Genomic DNA, 17,440 nt, shown 5'->3' on the forward strand with positions numbered 1-17,440 from the left:
AGGGAGGAGACGGCAAGAGTGGGTCTGCTCCTCATGCAAGGAGGCATGGAGCAAAGCAGCATCTGTGCCCAGGTACACAGCTCCGAGGGATCTGCGATTGGAGAGGTCCTGGCCAGCAATTGACCCTTTGAAGGAAGCCGTACATCATCATTAAAGAGCTCCTCGTCCCGGGGGACCCGGAGGCGAAACAGCCCCAGCGCTGCTGTCCCGGTGCGGGAGCAAACAGGGCTCGGGGAATGACAAATGGGATGCGCGGGGGCGACTGGGTTTACCTGCAGCCCCAGCACGGGAAGGACTCGGGATCTGCTCCTCAGGGAGGCTGATAGGGGAACAATAGCCTGCAAGTGGCATTGTTTGCAGGAAAGGCAAGATATTTGCCTTTTCTCACTGATGTTGCTGCATCTCTGTGGAGGCCCCTTCCTGTGTGGCTAATAAGCAGCAAGACGCCAGACGTGGAATACAAAAATTCCTTTGGCTTTGATTCGTTTTCTTTCTGGATAGAGTCAGCCTTACTTTTGTCAAGATCCCTGTTGTCTGGGTAATTTCATCTAGAGATCCTCAAGGAGCACAGATCTCCACATCACTCTGAGTTTAATATCTCAGTTTGAGCTGGCATATATTCCAGCAATAATTTATACAGCTGAAGAAGGGAAAAAAAAAAAAAGATTACTTCTGTCTAATTGGCATTACACTAATTACCAGCAAAATACATCAAGCAAATATCACATCTCCTCACTCTCTGTCATTTTGCATTCCCTGCTCCATTTTCTCTTTCCTCGGCAGCGATAAAACAACACGACAGCCATTCCGACATCCCTGAGCAGGGATCACATCCTGACCCCCTCCTCCTCCTCCTTGTTTCCTCACGTCCAGGCAGGTTGTACCAACCCAGACACACACAGCTGACTGAGAACTGCTGTTCTCAGGAACCTGTGCATTCCAGCACCCTGCTCTTCCCTGCTGCATCCCTTACCCAGCCTCTTGTCCAGAGGGTTCATCCCTGGAAGAACATTTTATACCTGAGTGATACAGAACACAGACTACAGGAGAGTCACAGGTTTCACCCATGGGCCACCTGAGCTGATTTATTCCTGATTCACAGCCAGTCTCCCCCAAATTATTGGAAAAATGATATTATTTTAGCCCAACACCAGTATCACACCAGAGTAAAGGCGCCAAGTGTAAATCCAAGCATGTCCAAGAGCTACCACGAGCAGAGTCCTCATCATCCAGCTCATTCTGACGTGAGCTCCCTGCCAGACAAGAGCCCTGGAACAGAGCACTTTGGGGGGATCCTTCCCTGTTCTTGTCCCCCAAGACCAGGAAAGAGGTCTGGATGTTTGTTTTTGGGGAAGGAGTATCCAGGTAGGACTCGGTGTCCATGACACCCTGTGAGGTTCCATTCTTCCACCAGTGAGGTTCAGCCCTCCTTTTCCATGAGGATTGAGGCTGAAATGCCTCACAGGGATCATTTGGGAGCTTTGCACCCCGTTCAGAGGCACAAGCCCCTCTTCACCCCGTTGGGGACAACACACACAGACAATGTCCCTGCATGTCTCTGCTGGGAAAATGGAGCCTTCTGGCCACCCACACATAAATTCCCCCATTCCTACTCATTGGAAGCTTCTTGTCCTGCTCAGAGGAGCTGGAAAGGGAGCCCAGCTCCAGCCACACTGGCCAGGGAACAAGGGCAGAGCCCCACGTGGCCGCTGTGGTGTCCCTGAGCAAAGCGTGGCCGCCTCAGCTCCCGGGAAATGAGCCCTGGATGCTGGCAGGGAACGGAGCCCTGGGGAAGGAGAGGCAAACGCAGGGGCTGCCATGGTTTGATAACCTCTGAGGCACAGCAGCCTGGCCCTGGATGGCTCAGCACATCCATGACTAATGGCAGATTTATGGAGTGTCCTCTCTGCCGGGCAAGCGGAGCGCAGGCGTTCCAGCCACTTAACGGAGGGGACTTCAAACCAGGATGGATGAGAGCCCGTGGGAAGAGACAGGAAGAGAGATTCTTTAATGGTGACAGCACAAAGGAGCAAATCCCAGGGAAGAGCCAACAACTGAGACTGACACCTGACCTGTCTCAACAGCAAAGCTCCCATTGATTTCAGCAGGGACAGGGATGAATCCCTTATCCTCTATCTCCTGCCGGCGAGAGGGATTTTCCATGTGAGGGATCCACACCTGACCGATCCTTCAAACTCAGCCACCTGCTATTTTTATGAGAAAGAAACCGCAGTGTGGAGTCCACGAGAAGCTCAAATGGGAGAGTTTGTAAGCTCCTCTGGCATTAAGTTTAAATCCCACGCTAATGCAGGTGCCTTGCACGGGCAGAGGCAGTGCCAGGCAGGTTTATGGAGACATTACGGAGCATTGGGAGGCAGATAAAGGGGAATAACTGCGGTAGATCACACAGGAGCTGGAAATGGCACGTCAAATTACTTCAAAAGGAGCTTTCTAAGGAAGCAGGTCTTTGAAAACAACAAATAGTCTGGGGCTGCTGAGGGATCCTGCCTGTCTGTTGCTTTTACACTCAGTGGCTTTTTCTGGTTTAGACGTGTTCTAAAGCTGAATGCCAAGCTCAGAATCCCTGCCTCCCGCAGTATCCCGGCTTCCTGCAACTTCAGCTCTTTGTGGAGCCACAGAGCAGGCAGGGTGGGAAAACTGCTCTGTCTGGAGAGCAAAATTGACCAAAAAAATGTGACCCAGCAAAACCTCAGCCTGGTCACTCCCCTGTCCAGCTGACCATGGAGCTGTGCTGGGATAGCAGGATGGCCCAGGGACAGGGGTGAGCCAGCCAGGAGGGACAGGTGTGCTCCCAAAACACACAGAGCATTGTGGCTCAGGAGAAATCATCATTCCCATTTCCTGGCTGTCCTCACCTGTCCAAAGAAACGGCAGCCCAAGTTCAAGTGTTCATTTTAAAATGGTCTGGGAAACACAAAAGAAGAGCCTGAAGCAGCTTCACCCAACCCCTCACTTCGAGGAAATGTCCTCCCTGGAGAGGAACGTGGGACAAGCAAAGAAGGGCCCCACCCTCCCGTTCCCATTGCAGATCTAATTCGGAAAACTCTTCCTGGAGCCGGGTTTAACAAACTCGAGCTGAAGACATGAATAGTTGGAAGCTGACGTAAAGTATTTTTGGAAAATCTACTTTCTACCAAAGAAGGGATGTTGAGATTTGGCCCAGAGATAAGAATAGCTGTGCATGACCATTTGCATGGGCATTTGCATCGGAATTTGCAACCATTGCCAGGGAAAAGGAAAATACCAAGTCCTGTGTGGGTTGGGTTCCTGTTTGAATGCCACTGGGGTCATGTTCTGCCAGGTGAGAACCTTTTCCCAAGCCTGCTGAGGTGGAATGTGATGGAAAACGTTCCTGCCTTGGACTGGAGGAGTTCCATGACACAGTTTGGCCTCCCTTGTTGGGAAGATGGGAAATCATCCCTTCCCTGGGACAGAAGAAGCCGCCTTCTCTCAGCGAGTTCATTTATAATTCTTAGCTAAAAACTTCCACATTCCCATCTGTGTGTAGCTTATTCCCTTAAGGAAAGTCTCAAAGTTTGCCATGGAGCTGACCAAGCCCAAGAGTGGTTCCAAGGAACAGGGTGAGCTTGGGGTCAGCAGCTCCCAGCTGCTCCCCAGGCCTGGGGTCTCTGCAGGATTGCCCAGAAAATCCACACAGTGAGGGCAGGCTCACCTTGCCACGCACAGGGACAGCAGCATCCTGGGGAGGGCATCCAGAGGGAAAGAGGAATAAAGAGCAGGAGAAAGGATGGAATTATCTCAGCCCAATAAATTCAGAGTAGGAGGAATGTGATGGACATAACACAAGCAAGAGGGCATTCATGGATTTCCACCAGCTTGCCACAGACTGCAAGGGGGGATGGAAGAAATCCCAGCCCAGCCCAGGATGGGAAGGACCAGCAAGAAACTCCCAAAATACAACCCTGAATGCAGCAGGTACACACAGAGCCATGGGGACCTGGGTATGCTCCAAGAGAAGGCACCTTCCCACTGAAATACAGAGTTTTTGTCTCTTGGACATTGACTCTGAGTGACTGCACTGCCTGGACCTTTCACAATCACACCATGTGGGCTCAGGGACAGAAAAGGGGTAAAAAGCAACCAGAATCCAACAGGGAAATTTGGGTTCTACAAATAACTCCTCTAAAGATGCCCAGGATCCGCCAAGGATCTTTGGAGAACTCGAGGACAGCCTTGTGTGTGTGCTACCACATAATCCTGTGAGGCAGGAGAGGCAGATAAATTATTGCAGCTATTTTGGACAACGTCTGAAGCGAGGAGCAGCCTTCTTAGAAGGTCTTGAGAGGATTAAAGGCAGTGTCTGGAGCTGGGAGCAATGTGCTTGCTCCTGGGGCAGGAGAGCAGCGTCCCCTGCTTACCCTGGGCTCTGGGGACAATTAAGGAAGGTCACCTGGCTGGCATGGCAGGACAAAGCCCTGCCCTGAGCAGCTCTGGCATCAGAGTCTGCCCAGACACAGCCACTGGAAAACAGGGAAAATAAGGAAATAGGGCTGGAATTACAGCTCAGGCAGAAATGTTGAAACTGGGATGGGGTAATCCAGGGCCATTTGCAATCTACTGGATGTTGTCTGTCCTGATAAAAATCTTTTCCCAGCAGTGATTAAGCAAACCAGGAGCTGGTTTTGGGGATGAACCGACATTAAGTATGGAAAGGAGAGAAGCCCCCGATTTCTTCTGCAGAAGAAGAGGATCACTGAGGGACACAGAAAGAATTTTCAGAGGCAGATGACGAGCAGAACATGGTCACAAAGAATGTGGACACCCTAAACCCAGGCAGCAGTGGGAACTGCTGGTCAGGAGAAAAGGAATTCCAGCCCTGAAGTGTTAAAAAGGGCCGAAGATCAGTAACAAAAACCCCAAACCCACAATGTCTCAGCTAGAGAGGAGCCCAAGCAGCAGCCAGACCCCAGCCCAGCTGTGTGACCTGATGGATCCTAGTCAGCAAAGACCAGGAATGGCACGGATCTAGCTGGAATCCCACATCCCAGACAAAGCCCACCCCAAGGCATCCCTCAGCCTCTGCAAAAAAGCAGAAGTGCTGCATGGTACATTTGAGAAAAAACCCAACTCCACAGACTGCAAATGTGCCTGGAACTCTTTCTGCAAGACAAAAGGGACATTTAGAGATAATGTAGGAAAAAGAGAATAGATTTTAAGATCTAGAGGAGTCTCTGTGCCAGGGAAGGAGACAGAATGTAATTTTTTGTCCCATCTGTTGGCTGCGAGGAACTGAACAACAATCGCAGTGAGAACCTTAAAAAGCAGCTCATGACTGGTACTAAAGCAGAGGCAGGAGGCAGCGACTGCCCAGGGCTGCAAATCCATCCTTGTGGTGAGCAGGAAAAGAGGATGGTTGGCTCGGGAGTACTCTGTGCCATCCACCTTCTCAAGGAGCTCAAAATTGGGGGTGCCCAGCATTGAGAAAACTCCAGGGAGAGCTCAGAGCCCTTCCAGGGCCTGAAGGAGAGCTGGACAGGGATTGGAGATAAGGGATGGAGGGACAGGGCACAGGGAATGGCTCCCACTGCCAGGGGCAGGGATTGATGGGATATTGGGAATGAGGAATTGTTCCCTGTGAGGGTGGGCAGGCCCTGGCACAGGGTGCCCAGAGCAGCTGTGGCTGCCCCTGGATCCCTGGCAGTGCCCAAGGCTGGGCTGGAGCACTCTGGGGTAGGGAAAGGTGTCCTTGCCCATGGCAGGTGGGACTGGATGGGCTTTAAGGTCCTCTCCATCCAAACCATTCCCTGATCCCTGGCACTGCAGGGTGCACACACAGCCAGGTGCAGTCACGATTCTATGCCATGGTCACACTGTGAACACAAACACTCCCAGACACATCATCCCTGCACCTGGAGCTGCTGTGGATATCTCCAAGTGCTGCTGGGGGGCTGTGGGACATCACCTGGACACATCCAGCCTACCAAAAGCTTGTGGACAAACTGGAGACCATGCAGAGAGGAAAATGAACTGGAGGAAAGGAAGGATTGAACTATAATCAGAAATTAGTAGAGAGGAGGAGGGAAACTTCTCCCCAGGCTGCCTCTGCAAGGGTTGCCAAAAAGCACCGCACACATGCAAGATGTGCCAGATGTTGCTGCTGCCCAGGAAGGAGGCTGCAGGTCTGTGGTGGTGGCAGGAGCAGATGGCAATGGCTGGGAGGAGCGCGAGGAAGGGTGGGAGGGAGGAAGAGACACCCAGCTGCCAAAATCCCTTGCCTTGGCTCTGCTTACAGGGAGGGACTTGACTCAGTTTTCTCTCAAAGACATCTTTAAATGTTGAGTTGCCTGAATGGGATCTCCAAGTACGCACCAGGAGAGGGAATTCTGGTGTTGTGGGACTCAGTGGGAAGAGATGGGAGGAGCTGAGGCAGAGTTTAAGTGTAGACTGGTAAAACTGGGGGCAGAGAGGACCTTCCTCTGGGAGGGCTCACCTGGGGTCTCACACACTATGCTAAACAAGTGGGCAATTCCTAAAAGGGATGCTTCCAGCAGAATCACAGGCTGGGATTTCATGACCATGCCACACACAGGTAAGACAAGCTGCTTCTTCTTCCTTTGCGGTGCATCCCTTAAATCTTCCCTGAAACAAAGCAAAACCTGGACAGGGGTGGGGGTTTTATTGAGCCCAGCAGCCAAACCTGGATAGTGGAATCTCCATCCATCCACTCCAGCAGTGCCGGGGTGTTGGGAGGGGCTCAGACAGCACCAGGACAAGGCTGGGCTTAGCAAAGCCTGAACCAGGCAGGAGGGCTTGAAACCTGCTCTGCCACAAAGTCCCAAAGCCAAGCTCTGCTCCCACCTCGGATGCCAGCAGCAGCCTGGGCTCTGGCACCTGGGAGCAGCCAGATTCCTGCCCCGTGCCTCTGGAACACCAGGATCCCAACAGCAAAGGAAGGAGCTGCCAGCTCATCCAGGGTGACCCAGAGCGAGCAGACACCTCAGAAAAATGCAAATTGCAATTTCCTATTTCATTCCCCACCTATGGCGGAGTTTCTTCCCTGGAACTGTGAGGATAAACTCATGAACATCTGGGAAGAGCAGATCCTACGGCACTGAGAGTGTTGGGAAAGCTCATGAGGTGGTTTTTTATTCCATACTCAGAGCACAGTTGTAACTGCATGCATTAAAAATGGCATGGGGTCGTCACTTTAAATAACAGCCATAAAACAGATTTTGGGGGTGGAAAAACATGAATCAGAAATGCCTCATCCAATAAAACACAATCTCAGATACACTTGCACCACACAGGGATGGAAGGAAAACAAGCTCCGTGTAACAACTCCCAAATTTCTCATATTTGGTCCTGAAATCCTGTTAAATTCCCTTGATGGCTGATGGAGAGTGACTGGCACTGTCCCCATCCAAGCCCTCCGTGCATTATGGCAGGGCAGAGCCCCCATGGAGCACCAGCATTCCCAGGCTCCTTCCAGCCAAAGCAAATCTGGGATCCGGGGGGAACAGATGTCTTTGGGAAAAGCACCGGGTGGCCAAGTGGGAGCCTGAGCTTCATTCCCAGCTCAGCAGGCCCCACCAAGGTGGGGAACAGCACAGGGAAATGTTGGGGAGGAAACAGTGGGCAGAGAGGGAAAATAGCAGGGATGACAAACGCCTGGGATGACTGAGGAGCTGCCACGTCAGTGCCAAGCTCCCGGAGAAGTCTTCACCAGAACCAGCGTAATTCCTCCTGCAAAGGGCCTGGCTCAGCCCCTGCAATACAGCATTTCACTGCAGTCTGCACAGCAGAAAGGGTCCAAAAAAGGAGGACACTGAGATGTGTGTTAATCAAGTGAAGAACCATCTACAAAGAAAAGGCATGGAACTGTCTTCAGTTGAAACGCTATAAATAGCCTTGCATACTTGCTTATCAGATTGGTTCGGCTGCAGGGATAATCTCCTGGAGAAAGCAATGGAAGCCCTGTTATGTTGGATATTTATAACCAGATGAAAGCTGAGAAAATGCACAGTGGTGTCAGCCTGCCGCTCGTGCCGCGGGATGGGGGTGCGGGATCAGCGCGGCTCTGTGGTTTAACAGAAGGTCAGGAACAGCTCAGTCTGCCCAAAAACCCAACATCTGAGCTCTCTGAGGGGCTGGGGCTGCTGATGCAGCCAAGGCAAGGACATGGTGGGACGGTCCCCAAAAGGTCACAATGGTCCCACATCACTGGAGAACCTTTGCAGGAACAAGCCATGATGCTTCTCGGGACTAACAAGGTCTGGCTGGAAGCACAGATGTGAATGTGCCACACCTCAGGCAGGGGACAGAGCAAACACAACTCTGGTGAGCTGCTCTAACACCCCAGTGCCTCCTAATCCCCAAACTGCCTGTCCCAGTGCCAGGATGCCCTCACAGTCTGCTTAGAGGATCACGACCCTGAGCCCAGCTCCTCAGGTCCCCCCTGAACTGCTGTGCCAGATTATCTGCACAGCACCAGGACCAGCTCGCGATAATGCTGGGGGATCCCAAGAGCCTTGCCCTGCCATGGCCTCTGCACCCAGCACAGGATGTCCTCTGGCATCAGGACAGATGCTGGAGCCACTGGAGCCTGATTCCCAACCCCTGCCATGGGAAGGGAGACAAGGCAGGACATTCTGGGGGATGGAGAGCGGAGCAGGGTTGTGGTTATTCCTGGGAATAACTCCGCAGGGTCTGTACCACACAGGGATCTGGGTGTGGGGTGATTCCTGCTCTCCTGGCAGGTGAGCACCCACAGGGCACCCTGTGCCAAGACAGGGAGCTGGTTTGCAGGGCAGGTTTGTGATGCTGTGGGCAGGGAGCCATCCCTGGCATCTCCAGGCCATGTCCCCTGGCCTTGCTCACCTCTGCCCATCCAGCCGGGCACACAACGAACATTCCAAGGAAAATCCCAAGACAACCCTCTCTGCCCTCCACCTCCCAGGTGCTCCTCTCTCTCCCCTGTTTCTACTTTTAGCCCTGCTCCTCCCTCATCATCCCTGAGTTTCCTGTCACATTCCAGGGCTCAACCTTTCCTCTTCCAGAACCATCACCCCCACTACCTCACTGTGTCCCTCAGCTCATCCATGGGGCATCTCCTTGCTCACCACCCTTCCAGCCTCTCTTCCGAGTACTGCTACCATGTGCCAGGGCTCCAGGAACTGCTCCAAACTGCTCTTCCCAGGTGACTGACTGGCACTTTTGGGGAGAAAGTCATCTGCACAACACTCATGGACAGGAGGGTGCAACAGATGGATTTGGGAACCCCACCATGCCTCACTCCAATGGTTGTAACACAGAGAACTCGAGGTTACTCCAGGAATAACCTGGGAATTGGGAAGGGATGTTCCACTAGACCTGTCCATTTCCAGAACAGAGGGACCCAGCAGGTTTGCAGCTCCCTAAAAACCATCTGAACACACACTCAGCCTCTTCCCACCACACACACACCTGTCCCAAAGCAAAGGATGCTTCCAGAAACAGGAGGAGACTTCAGCAGAACCCTCTGCTCCCTGCTCCTCTTCTCTCCCAGAAGTTTCTTTGACCCTGCCACCTCCACAGCCACCTCCCCTGGGGACATGAGCACAGAAGGCAGCAGGTACAGGAGAGAAGATGTTATGTGCACAGCCAGAGCCAAATCCAAGGAAGCAACGGGAGCTGGCCAGAGAAGACAGCCGGGGGGTGGGTGGGCTGCAGCCAGGGGGCAGCACAGGGGCAGCATGAGCAGCACGACTGCGGGGAAGCAGCTCTCTGGTGGTGACACCACAGACACCCCCAGGGTACCCAGGGAAAGCTGGACCCCGCGGGGAGGTGACCTGAGGGGCAAGGTGAAGGCAAATGTCTCTCTGGGGTTTGCCACCATCACCACCACACTCGATGAGCCTCCGCTCCACGGATCTCCTGAGCCCAGCCAGTGCCACTAAACCTGCTCTGCCCCCTGGAACCTCCCATAGCTCCGACCCCAAACACACACGGGGAGCTCCAGCACACCCCAATCCCCCTGAGGTGGGGACGGGCAACCAGGGGACCCCTGAGTGCAGCACACGAGCTCCCCATGGGCTGGCATACAGCCCCTCTGCTCAATGGTGGTGCTGCCATCTCAGACCACCATTCTGGGCCAAATCCATCTGCCCCACCACACCCATCTCCTGCCACACCCATCTCCAGCCACACCCACCTGCTTCCTGCCACACCCATCTCCTGCCCCACCCACCTGTCCTCTGCCCCACCCACCTGTCTCCTTGACTCCTCCCTTCCCCCAGCACGACCAGACCTCCCCTCCCTCACCCACCTGTCCCCTCCTCACCCCTCTTGCTGCTCCCTTGCTCTGAGCCTTCCCTCTTCTCCATCCTCATCCCCACCAAGCCGAGCGTGTCCCAGCCAAGCTCCCACGTCACCCACACTGGGGACAGGGATCATGGAGGGCCAGAAGCCTCGGGGACAGTGCCAGGGAGGGGACAGGCGCGCGGGCGGGCACGTACCGTTCTCGGGGTGCTCCATCTCCCCGATGCTGCCATCGGGCGTGGTGCGCTCGTAGTGGTCCTCGGGCAGGGCCAGGGGCCCGATGCGGGGCCCTGATGAAGATTTGCTGCTGGGGGTCTCGGATTCCTCCAGCCCGCTGTCGTAGTAGCTGTGCTGGGAGGGGTCCTGCAGGTCCTGAGCCTGGCTGGCTGCAGAGAACGTCACTCGGCGATGAGGTAACTGCAGGCAAGAGAGAAGATGTTGCATCACCCACCTGACAGGTGAAAGCAAAGGGTGGGGACATCCAACCTGACCCCATCCTCAGCCCCCAGAGCCGTCCTGGCACACTCAACAGCAGGGTCCATCCCAGCCAAGAGCTCCCCATCACATGTAGGGAGCACACTTTGCACGGTCCCTGTGCTGCCCCAACCCATCACTCCCCCCACAGCTCTGTCCCAGCCTCGTCTGCCACCCAGGTGTCCCCTCCCATGTCAGGACACCTCTGGAAAAGTCCCGCCCATCAGCACAGCCTCCTGAATCACTGTTCCCACCCTTGACCAGGGATCCCCACTTGGCAGGTTCCCAACACAGCCCCAGAGTCTCGCGTGGCCAAGGCCACCCCAAAGCCTCTCTGATGGCATCCCTGCCCAGCACAGAGCCACATCCTCCCTCCCTTGCCAGCCCCTGGCCTGACCCCAGCTCCCATCCTCAGGATTCACCTCGTTAAGCCTTTCCAAGACCCCAGTTCACACTCTCCCTCCCCAGCTCTGCCTCAGCTCAGAGCAGCTCCCTGCCAGCAGCCATTAAGCCACATCATTATCCCGCTCCAAATCCTTCCACCAAATCCTTCTTTGGTGTGATTACCGAGGAGTGGAGTGGAGAGTTCAAGGGGCAAGAGAGGGGAATGAAACACAACCACCAAGAGCAAGAAAAAACCACCACAATATTTCCCCACCAGAAACATGGGGAAAAGCCCAAGACAGGAATTATTTGATGGGGATCTGAAGGTGATGAGGTGAGAGAGGAGCCAACACAACGTTTAGGCTGAATACCTTTTTCTGTGCTGGTGTCTTTCCTACAAATCAGTGGCAATCAGGCGTCCCACACAGAGCCAGCACTGGCCAGGAAGGGGAAGGAATTGAGACGAACAGAGGGAAGGAACACAGAGGGAGCATTTAGATGAGCTGCTTTAAGGTTGGTTGGACCTGATTAAATTCACCACAGATGCTTAGAGACCTGATTTAAGTAACTTCAGAGCTGTTAGGGCTGCTTTTTTTTTTTTTTCCCAAGACTTTTTTTTTTTTCCTGAGGAATTTGTAGAGAATCAGGGAGCTTCCAGAAGACTGGAAGGGAGCTAAAATAGCGCCTGTCTTTAATGATGAGAAAAAAGAAGAGCTGGAGAATTATAAAACAGTTAGCTTAATTTCAGTTCCTGGAAAAATACTGAAGCAGATAAAAGAACTCTTTGTAAGTACCTACAAGATAACAAGGAAATGAGTAACAGCCACTGTAGGTTTGTCACAAACAAACATGTCAAGCCATTGAACTCCTTCCTTTGAAAAGACAGCAGGCCTCGTGGAGGGAGGAGGAGCAGTAAATGTTCTAGCTCGACTTGAGGAAGTTTTTTTTGACACTGTTTTAGCTGATTTTCTCATAAGTAATGCAAGCAAACAGCAGAGATGCAGCACGGTACATCCCTGTCTGGGTAATGTGGGTGCAAATCATTTGGAAAGTGTTATTCCCAAAGGAATTACTGCAGACAGCCTTTTCTGCTGGGATCATGGATCACATTAAAGCTCTGGGTTGTGTCCCAAATCCGTGGCTGGGCTGTGCTTTCATGAGCTGCTGGCATGACAGATGTGGGATGGGTCTGTCACATCTGCACCCTCATGAGGAGCACTCACAGCTGGCTGAGGATCACTGCACATCATGGGGATCCACCCCTGCTGCCAGCCTCCCACCCAAAAATGCATCAATATTGGGATGTGTGAATGGGCTGGGATGTGCCAGCTCTGCTGGGTGCCAGGAGGCTGAGCTGGGAGAGTGCCCCACTTCAGCAGAGAAGAACAGACAAGCAGTCATTAGAATCCATGATGAAATATTTCAAAAAAAGAGAGAAATTGGTTCAGGGAAGAGAAGGTTAAGGCTGGAAAGGAAAAGCCTCTGCTTGGGACCACTGGCAGATGAGAAGGAGTGACCTCTACCTGCAGTGGGGAACACCGGGTTAATCACTGTGGCAAAAACCCCACAGTGGAGGCTTTGGCCAGTAGTAATCACAGGATCATGGCAGGGTTTGAGCTGGAAGGGCCTTAAAGCTCATCTCATCCCACCCCTGCCATGGGCAGGCACCTTCCACCAGCCCAGGTGGCTCCGAGTCCTGTCCAGCCCAACTTGGACACTGCCAGGATGGGCACAGCACAGGGGGCACAGCACAGGGGGCACAGAATGGGGCACAGCACAGGGGGCAGAGCACAGGGGGCACAGAATGGGGCAGAGCACAGGGGGCACAGAATGGGGCACAGCACAGGGGGCACAGCACAGGGGGCACAGAATGGGGCAGAGCACAGGGGGCACAGAATGGGGCACAGCACAGGGGGCACAGCACAGGGGGCACAGAATGGGGCACAGCATGGGGCACAGCAAAGGGGGCACAGCAAAGGGGGCACTGGATGGGGCACAGCAGAGGGGGCACAGGATGGGGCTGCCAGAGCAGAGGGTGCACCCCCTGCCATTGAGGCACAAGTGAGCTCCTCCCGGGAGGGCTCTGGAGGAGCTGAGGACAAGGCAGCACTGCCCAGGTGACAATGACACTCTGGAGTCCCCTCCCAGCCTACAGGCATCGTGTACAGCCTGGCACTGCCCTACCCCTGGCCCTGCCCACCCAGCTGAAACCAATTTCCTGCCTTGCCTGGCCCATCCCTAGCTCCTGCTTTCCCTCCTGCTTTCCCTCCTGCTTGCACCAGCCCCGCTCCTTGGGGTGCTGAGATAACACAAATCAACAACGTCCCACAGCCAGCCTGTGACAGCCACCATCCCCCCAGCCCGGGGGGCTGCATCCCAACAGCAGCGCTTGTACCTGAAAAACACCTCCTGTAAATGTCACCAGGCAGCCCTGGAAAGGGCTCCTCTCACTGCAGGGCTCTGAGCCCTGTCCCTGCAGCCCACAGGGCAGCGTGGCACTGGCACGGGCAGTGCCCCCTCCCTCTGTGCCCAGCCCCACCAGCAGGTCCCTGGGATGCTCTCCACCCCCCTCAGCCCGGCTCTGGAATCATGGAAAAGCACGGAATTGATTTGTCTGGCCCTGACTCACAGAAATTGGGTTTGGTGTGACCTTTCTGGGGAGGGTAAAGAGCCTTGGAGCAGGCAGTGCCCTCTGCACAAGGAGCTGCCTGTGCAGGGCAGTCCAGGCACAGCAGAGCCTTCTGTGTGAGGAGTCAAACACAGCAGCTCCGAGTCACAACCTGCAAACAGCAAATCTGTTTTGGGGCCCTCATCTCTGCTTGCCCCAGTTTTTCCCCGTTCCTCATCAGAGGTGACCTTTGCAGGTGCCATCTCACCAGGGCTTCCTGCAGCGCCTTCCTGCCCTTCCAACCTCACAGGTTTTTCCACCTGAGGTCTGTGCCAGCCTCTTAACCCTGAGCTACTCATGCAGCATGACCCTTGAATCCATTTTACAGCCAGCACTTCCCAGGATATCAGCCAGAGCTCCGTTCCTCCGTGCGCAGCTCCGCGTTAAAATGCACTTTGTTTAAATGGGCCCAGTTTACCAGGCAATCTGGATTGCTCTGCATGGCTGCTCCGTCCCCAGCACCATCTCCCACTCCACCAATCTCTGTGGCAGCCACGGGTTTATCAGCAGTGATTTCAGATTTCCTTCCAGACCATTGATTGCAGTGGTGAATGGCAGCAAGTGCTGAGGAGCAGCTCCAGGAGAACCTGGCTCCACAAGGGATCCCAGCCAAGCCTCCCTTCCCTTCCCTAAGCTCTGGATAAACCAGATCTGCCTCACTATGCCGTGCTCAGAATCCCAGAATCCCAGGCTGGAAAAGCCCTCCAAGGTCATGGAGTCCAAGCCATGCCTGATCCCCAGCCCCGAGTGCCAAACACCATATCCAGGTGTTCCTTGGGCACTCCAAACCTCCCTGGGCAGCTCCTCCCAATGCCTGACCTCCCTCTCCATGGAGAAATTCCTGCTGATGTCCAACCTCAGAGCAGTGTTCATGCAAAACAATAAAAACAATAATAATGATAGTGATAAAATCCCCATTATCAGCTGGGAGCATCCATCAGTCTCCAGCTGCTCTGTGCCCAACACAAACCAGCTCTGCCTCTGCAGCCCTGTGGGAATGCCTGCAGCAGCCCTTGTTCCTCACAGAGGCCAGGACCATGCCTAAGGAGAGGTTTAAAAGCCAGACCTGTCACGTAATGCCAGTGCCCAGTGTCCCCTGCCATCAGGCACAGTGACTGACGTCAGTGCTATTTCCATCAGCCCTTCCCTGCTTTAGCCATTAATCCAGCTGTTCCCTGGGGCTGCCCAGGGCAGGGAGCACTGCACAGCTCCTCCAGCTGCTCGTGGCATCGCTGCCCTGCCAGTCCTGCCCTCCCCAGGCTCCCAAGCCCCATGGACATCTCCAGAGCAGAGAGATCCCACTCTTTACTGCAAATTATTCCATTCCATTATGCCAGATATTTCTATTTTGAATGCTTTTCCTGGTTCCCAACACATGGGCAGGTCCCACATCCTACGTTGTTATGTCTCAGCCCAAATTACTCCACCTATTTAGTCAATACTTCTGCATTTTTCTCCATAATTAACAATTTTGCAATCTCCACTTGGAATTGACAGTTCCTGAATTCCACCTCTTCCCGGCGCATTTTTTAAAGTACTTATTGTGTTGACTTTGTAATAATTGATTTTCCCCCAATGTCTTTGGCTTTGCTTGTTAATTTTCTACACTCCAGAACGACTCATTTCTCCTAATTGCTGTAACTCCCTCCTTTTACCCCCAGTATTTATTGGTTTCCAACTGCTGCCACTGTGCTGGAATGAGATTTGGGGCAGAGCTGTCTATTTTCTCAGCTGAGAAATTGCGGCTTTGGATAAAAAAACCTGCATTTTCAGGGTTCCCCAGTGCTCACTGTGATATTTTTGATGGGGACACCAGTACCAGCACCAGGGACAAACTGAGCCCCTGTCCCCCTCTTCCTGCAGGGATGCTCTGATGGGGATGTTCATGAAAATCCTGCATGTTCCGTGCTGCCACAGCTCAGGGATTTTTCCTGAGGAGGAATCCTTGGCAGCTCTCCCTCTGCTGACCCCATCCATCCTCTGTGAAGTGCTCTCCTGCCTTTTTGAGGCCGTGCCTTCTCCGGCCTCTGCAGATTCCGGCAGCAGTGAACTCCAGCCCATGTGCTCTCTGGAAAAGCTCTTCCCTTTGCTCCTGCCTCTGCTGCCTGCTCGTTCTGCCTTGAACTTCTCCTACCTGCAGGGCTGTGAGGAACGGCAGTAATTACTCCTCGCTCTGCCCCCCTTCCAATTCCACAAATCCAGGCTGCATCTGGCTCTGCCAGGTCCTGCTGCAGACACAAGGCAGCTCTGGCCAGCCCTGCTGCCCTTCCCTGTGCTCCTTCCATCCCATCTGCCTGTCCTGTGCCCCTTCCAGCCCTGCTGCCCTTCCCTGTGCTCCTTCCATCCCATCTGCCCATCCCTGTGCCCCTTCCAGCCCTGCTGCCCTTCCCTGTGCTCCTTCCATCCCATCTGCCCATCCCTGTGCCCCTTCCAGCCGTGCTGCCTGTCTCTGTGCCCATTCCATCCCATCTGCCCTTCCCTGTGCCCCTTCCAGCCGTGCTGCCTGTCTCTGTGCCCATTCCATCCCATCTGCCCTTCCCTGTGCCCCTTCCAGCCGTGCTGCCTGTCTCTGTGCCCCTTCCATCCCATTTGCCCTTCCCTGTGCCCCTTCCAGCCCTTCCCCAGTTTTCCAGCCAAGGGAAGCCAGCCCCAAACCCACAGCTCCAGCTTTGGGGCTCATCTGGCAGTAGCAGGAGCTTTGTTTTTGGTGAGGAATTTCTATGGGCTGCCCCGACCTGCCTGGTCCTGGCTGCACATCCCAAACCCCCCAGCACTAATCCCTGACTTTGCTGATTCCTTCTGCCAGGAGGGCACACTAGGAAAAATCATACTGGGAGACATTTCTTCCAATATTTCTTCATGGAAAGGGTGGTCAGGCATCAGAAGGAGGGTGGTGGAATCACCATCCTGGAGGTGTTCAGGGAATAACTGGAGGTGACACTCAGTGCTCTGGGCTGGGTGACATCAAATCTAGATGATCTTGGAGGGCTTTTTCCCAACCCTAATGATTCTGTGAGGATTCCCACTCATGGATTCTGGACGGGGGTCAGGGGATCCTGCGCTCCTCAGCCCCTCTGCTCCCTCATTTAAACATCCCCAGCTCCCAGCATGACCAGCATCAGGATGATTCTGCTTGCTAAACCCAGCAAAAATAAAATCAGCCCAAGTGGCAGCAGTGCCAGGAGGCAACAGGAATTTGGGATGTCACCATGTCCCCACAGCATCATTGCCTGTGCAGAGGGCAGGGACTGAGCAGCAGGAATTCAGGATGTCACCATGTCCCCACAAACCCACTGGCACCGCTGCCTGTGCAGAGGGAGAGGGCAGGGACTGAGCAGCAGGAGGAATTCCATTGTTCACAAAGGAAACCACCAAATCCGCCCCGGGCACCCTTTTCCTGCTGGCAGGGACGGAGGGGAGCCACCCTGAGCACAGGGGGAAAATCCAGCCCCTGTTAACTGGCTCACTGCTGATCCCAAAGCAGCATCCACGCTGCCCTGGCCTCCTGCGCCTCCCCACAGGCCAGAAGCTCCTTTCAGGCAGCTGCCAAGGGAGCTGCTTCCCCTGCAGCCGCCACAATGCAGCAACTCACAGGGCCGGGAGTGAAAGGCAATGTCAGAGCCAGCGCCCGGAATA

General features: G+C 54.2%; 1 protein-coding gene across 2 annotated transcripts in view; it reads right to left on the minus strand.

Annotated features, from left to right (window-relative positions):
* The window catches only part of PCDH1 (protocadherin 1), a 55,719-nt gene that overhangs the window by 16,866 nt on the left and 21,413 nt on the right, over positions 1 to 17,440 (minus strand). For both annotated transcript variants that reach the window (XM_058815270.1, XM_058815271.1), the window contains exon 4: positions 10,476 to 10,695. In XM_058815270.1, coding sequence (XP_058671253.1) covers positions 10,476 to 10,695 — 220 coding nt within the window. The remainder of the gene's footprint in view (positions 1 to 10,475; positions 10,696 to 17,440) is intronic.

This window comes from Ammospiza caudacuta, chromosome 16 (genome assembly GCF_027887145.1).
Source record: "Ammospiza caudacuta isolate bAmmCau1 chromosome 16, bAmmCau1.pri, whole genome shotgun sequence".
Classification (NCBI taxonomy): Eukaryota; Metazoa; Chordata; class Aves; order Passeriformes; family Passerellidae; genus Ammospiza; species Ammospiza caudacuta.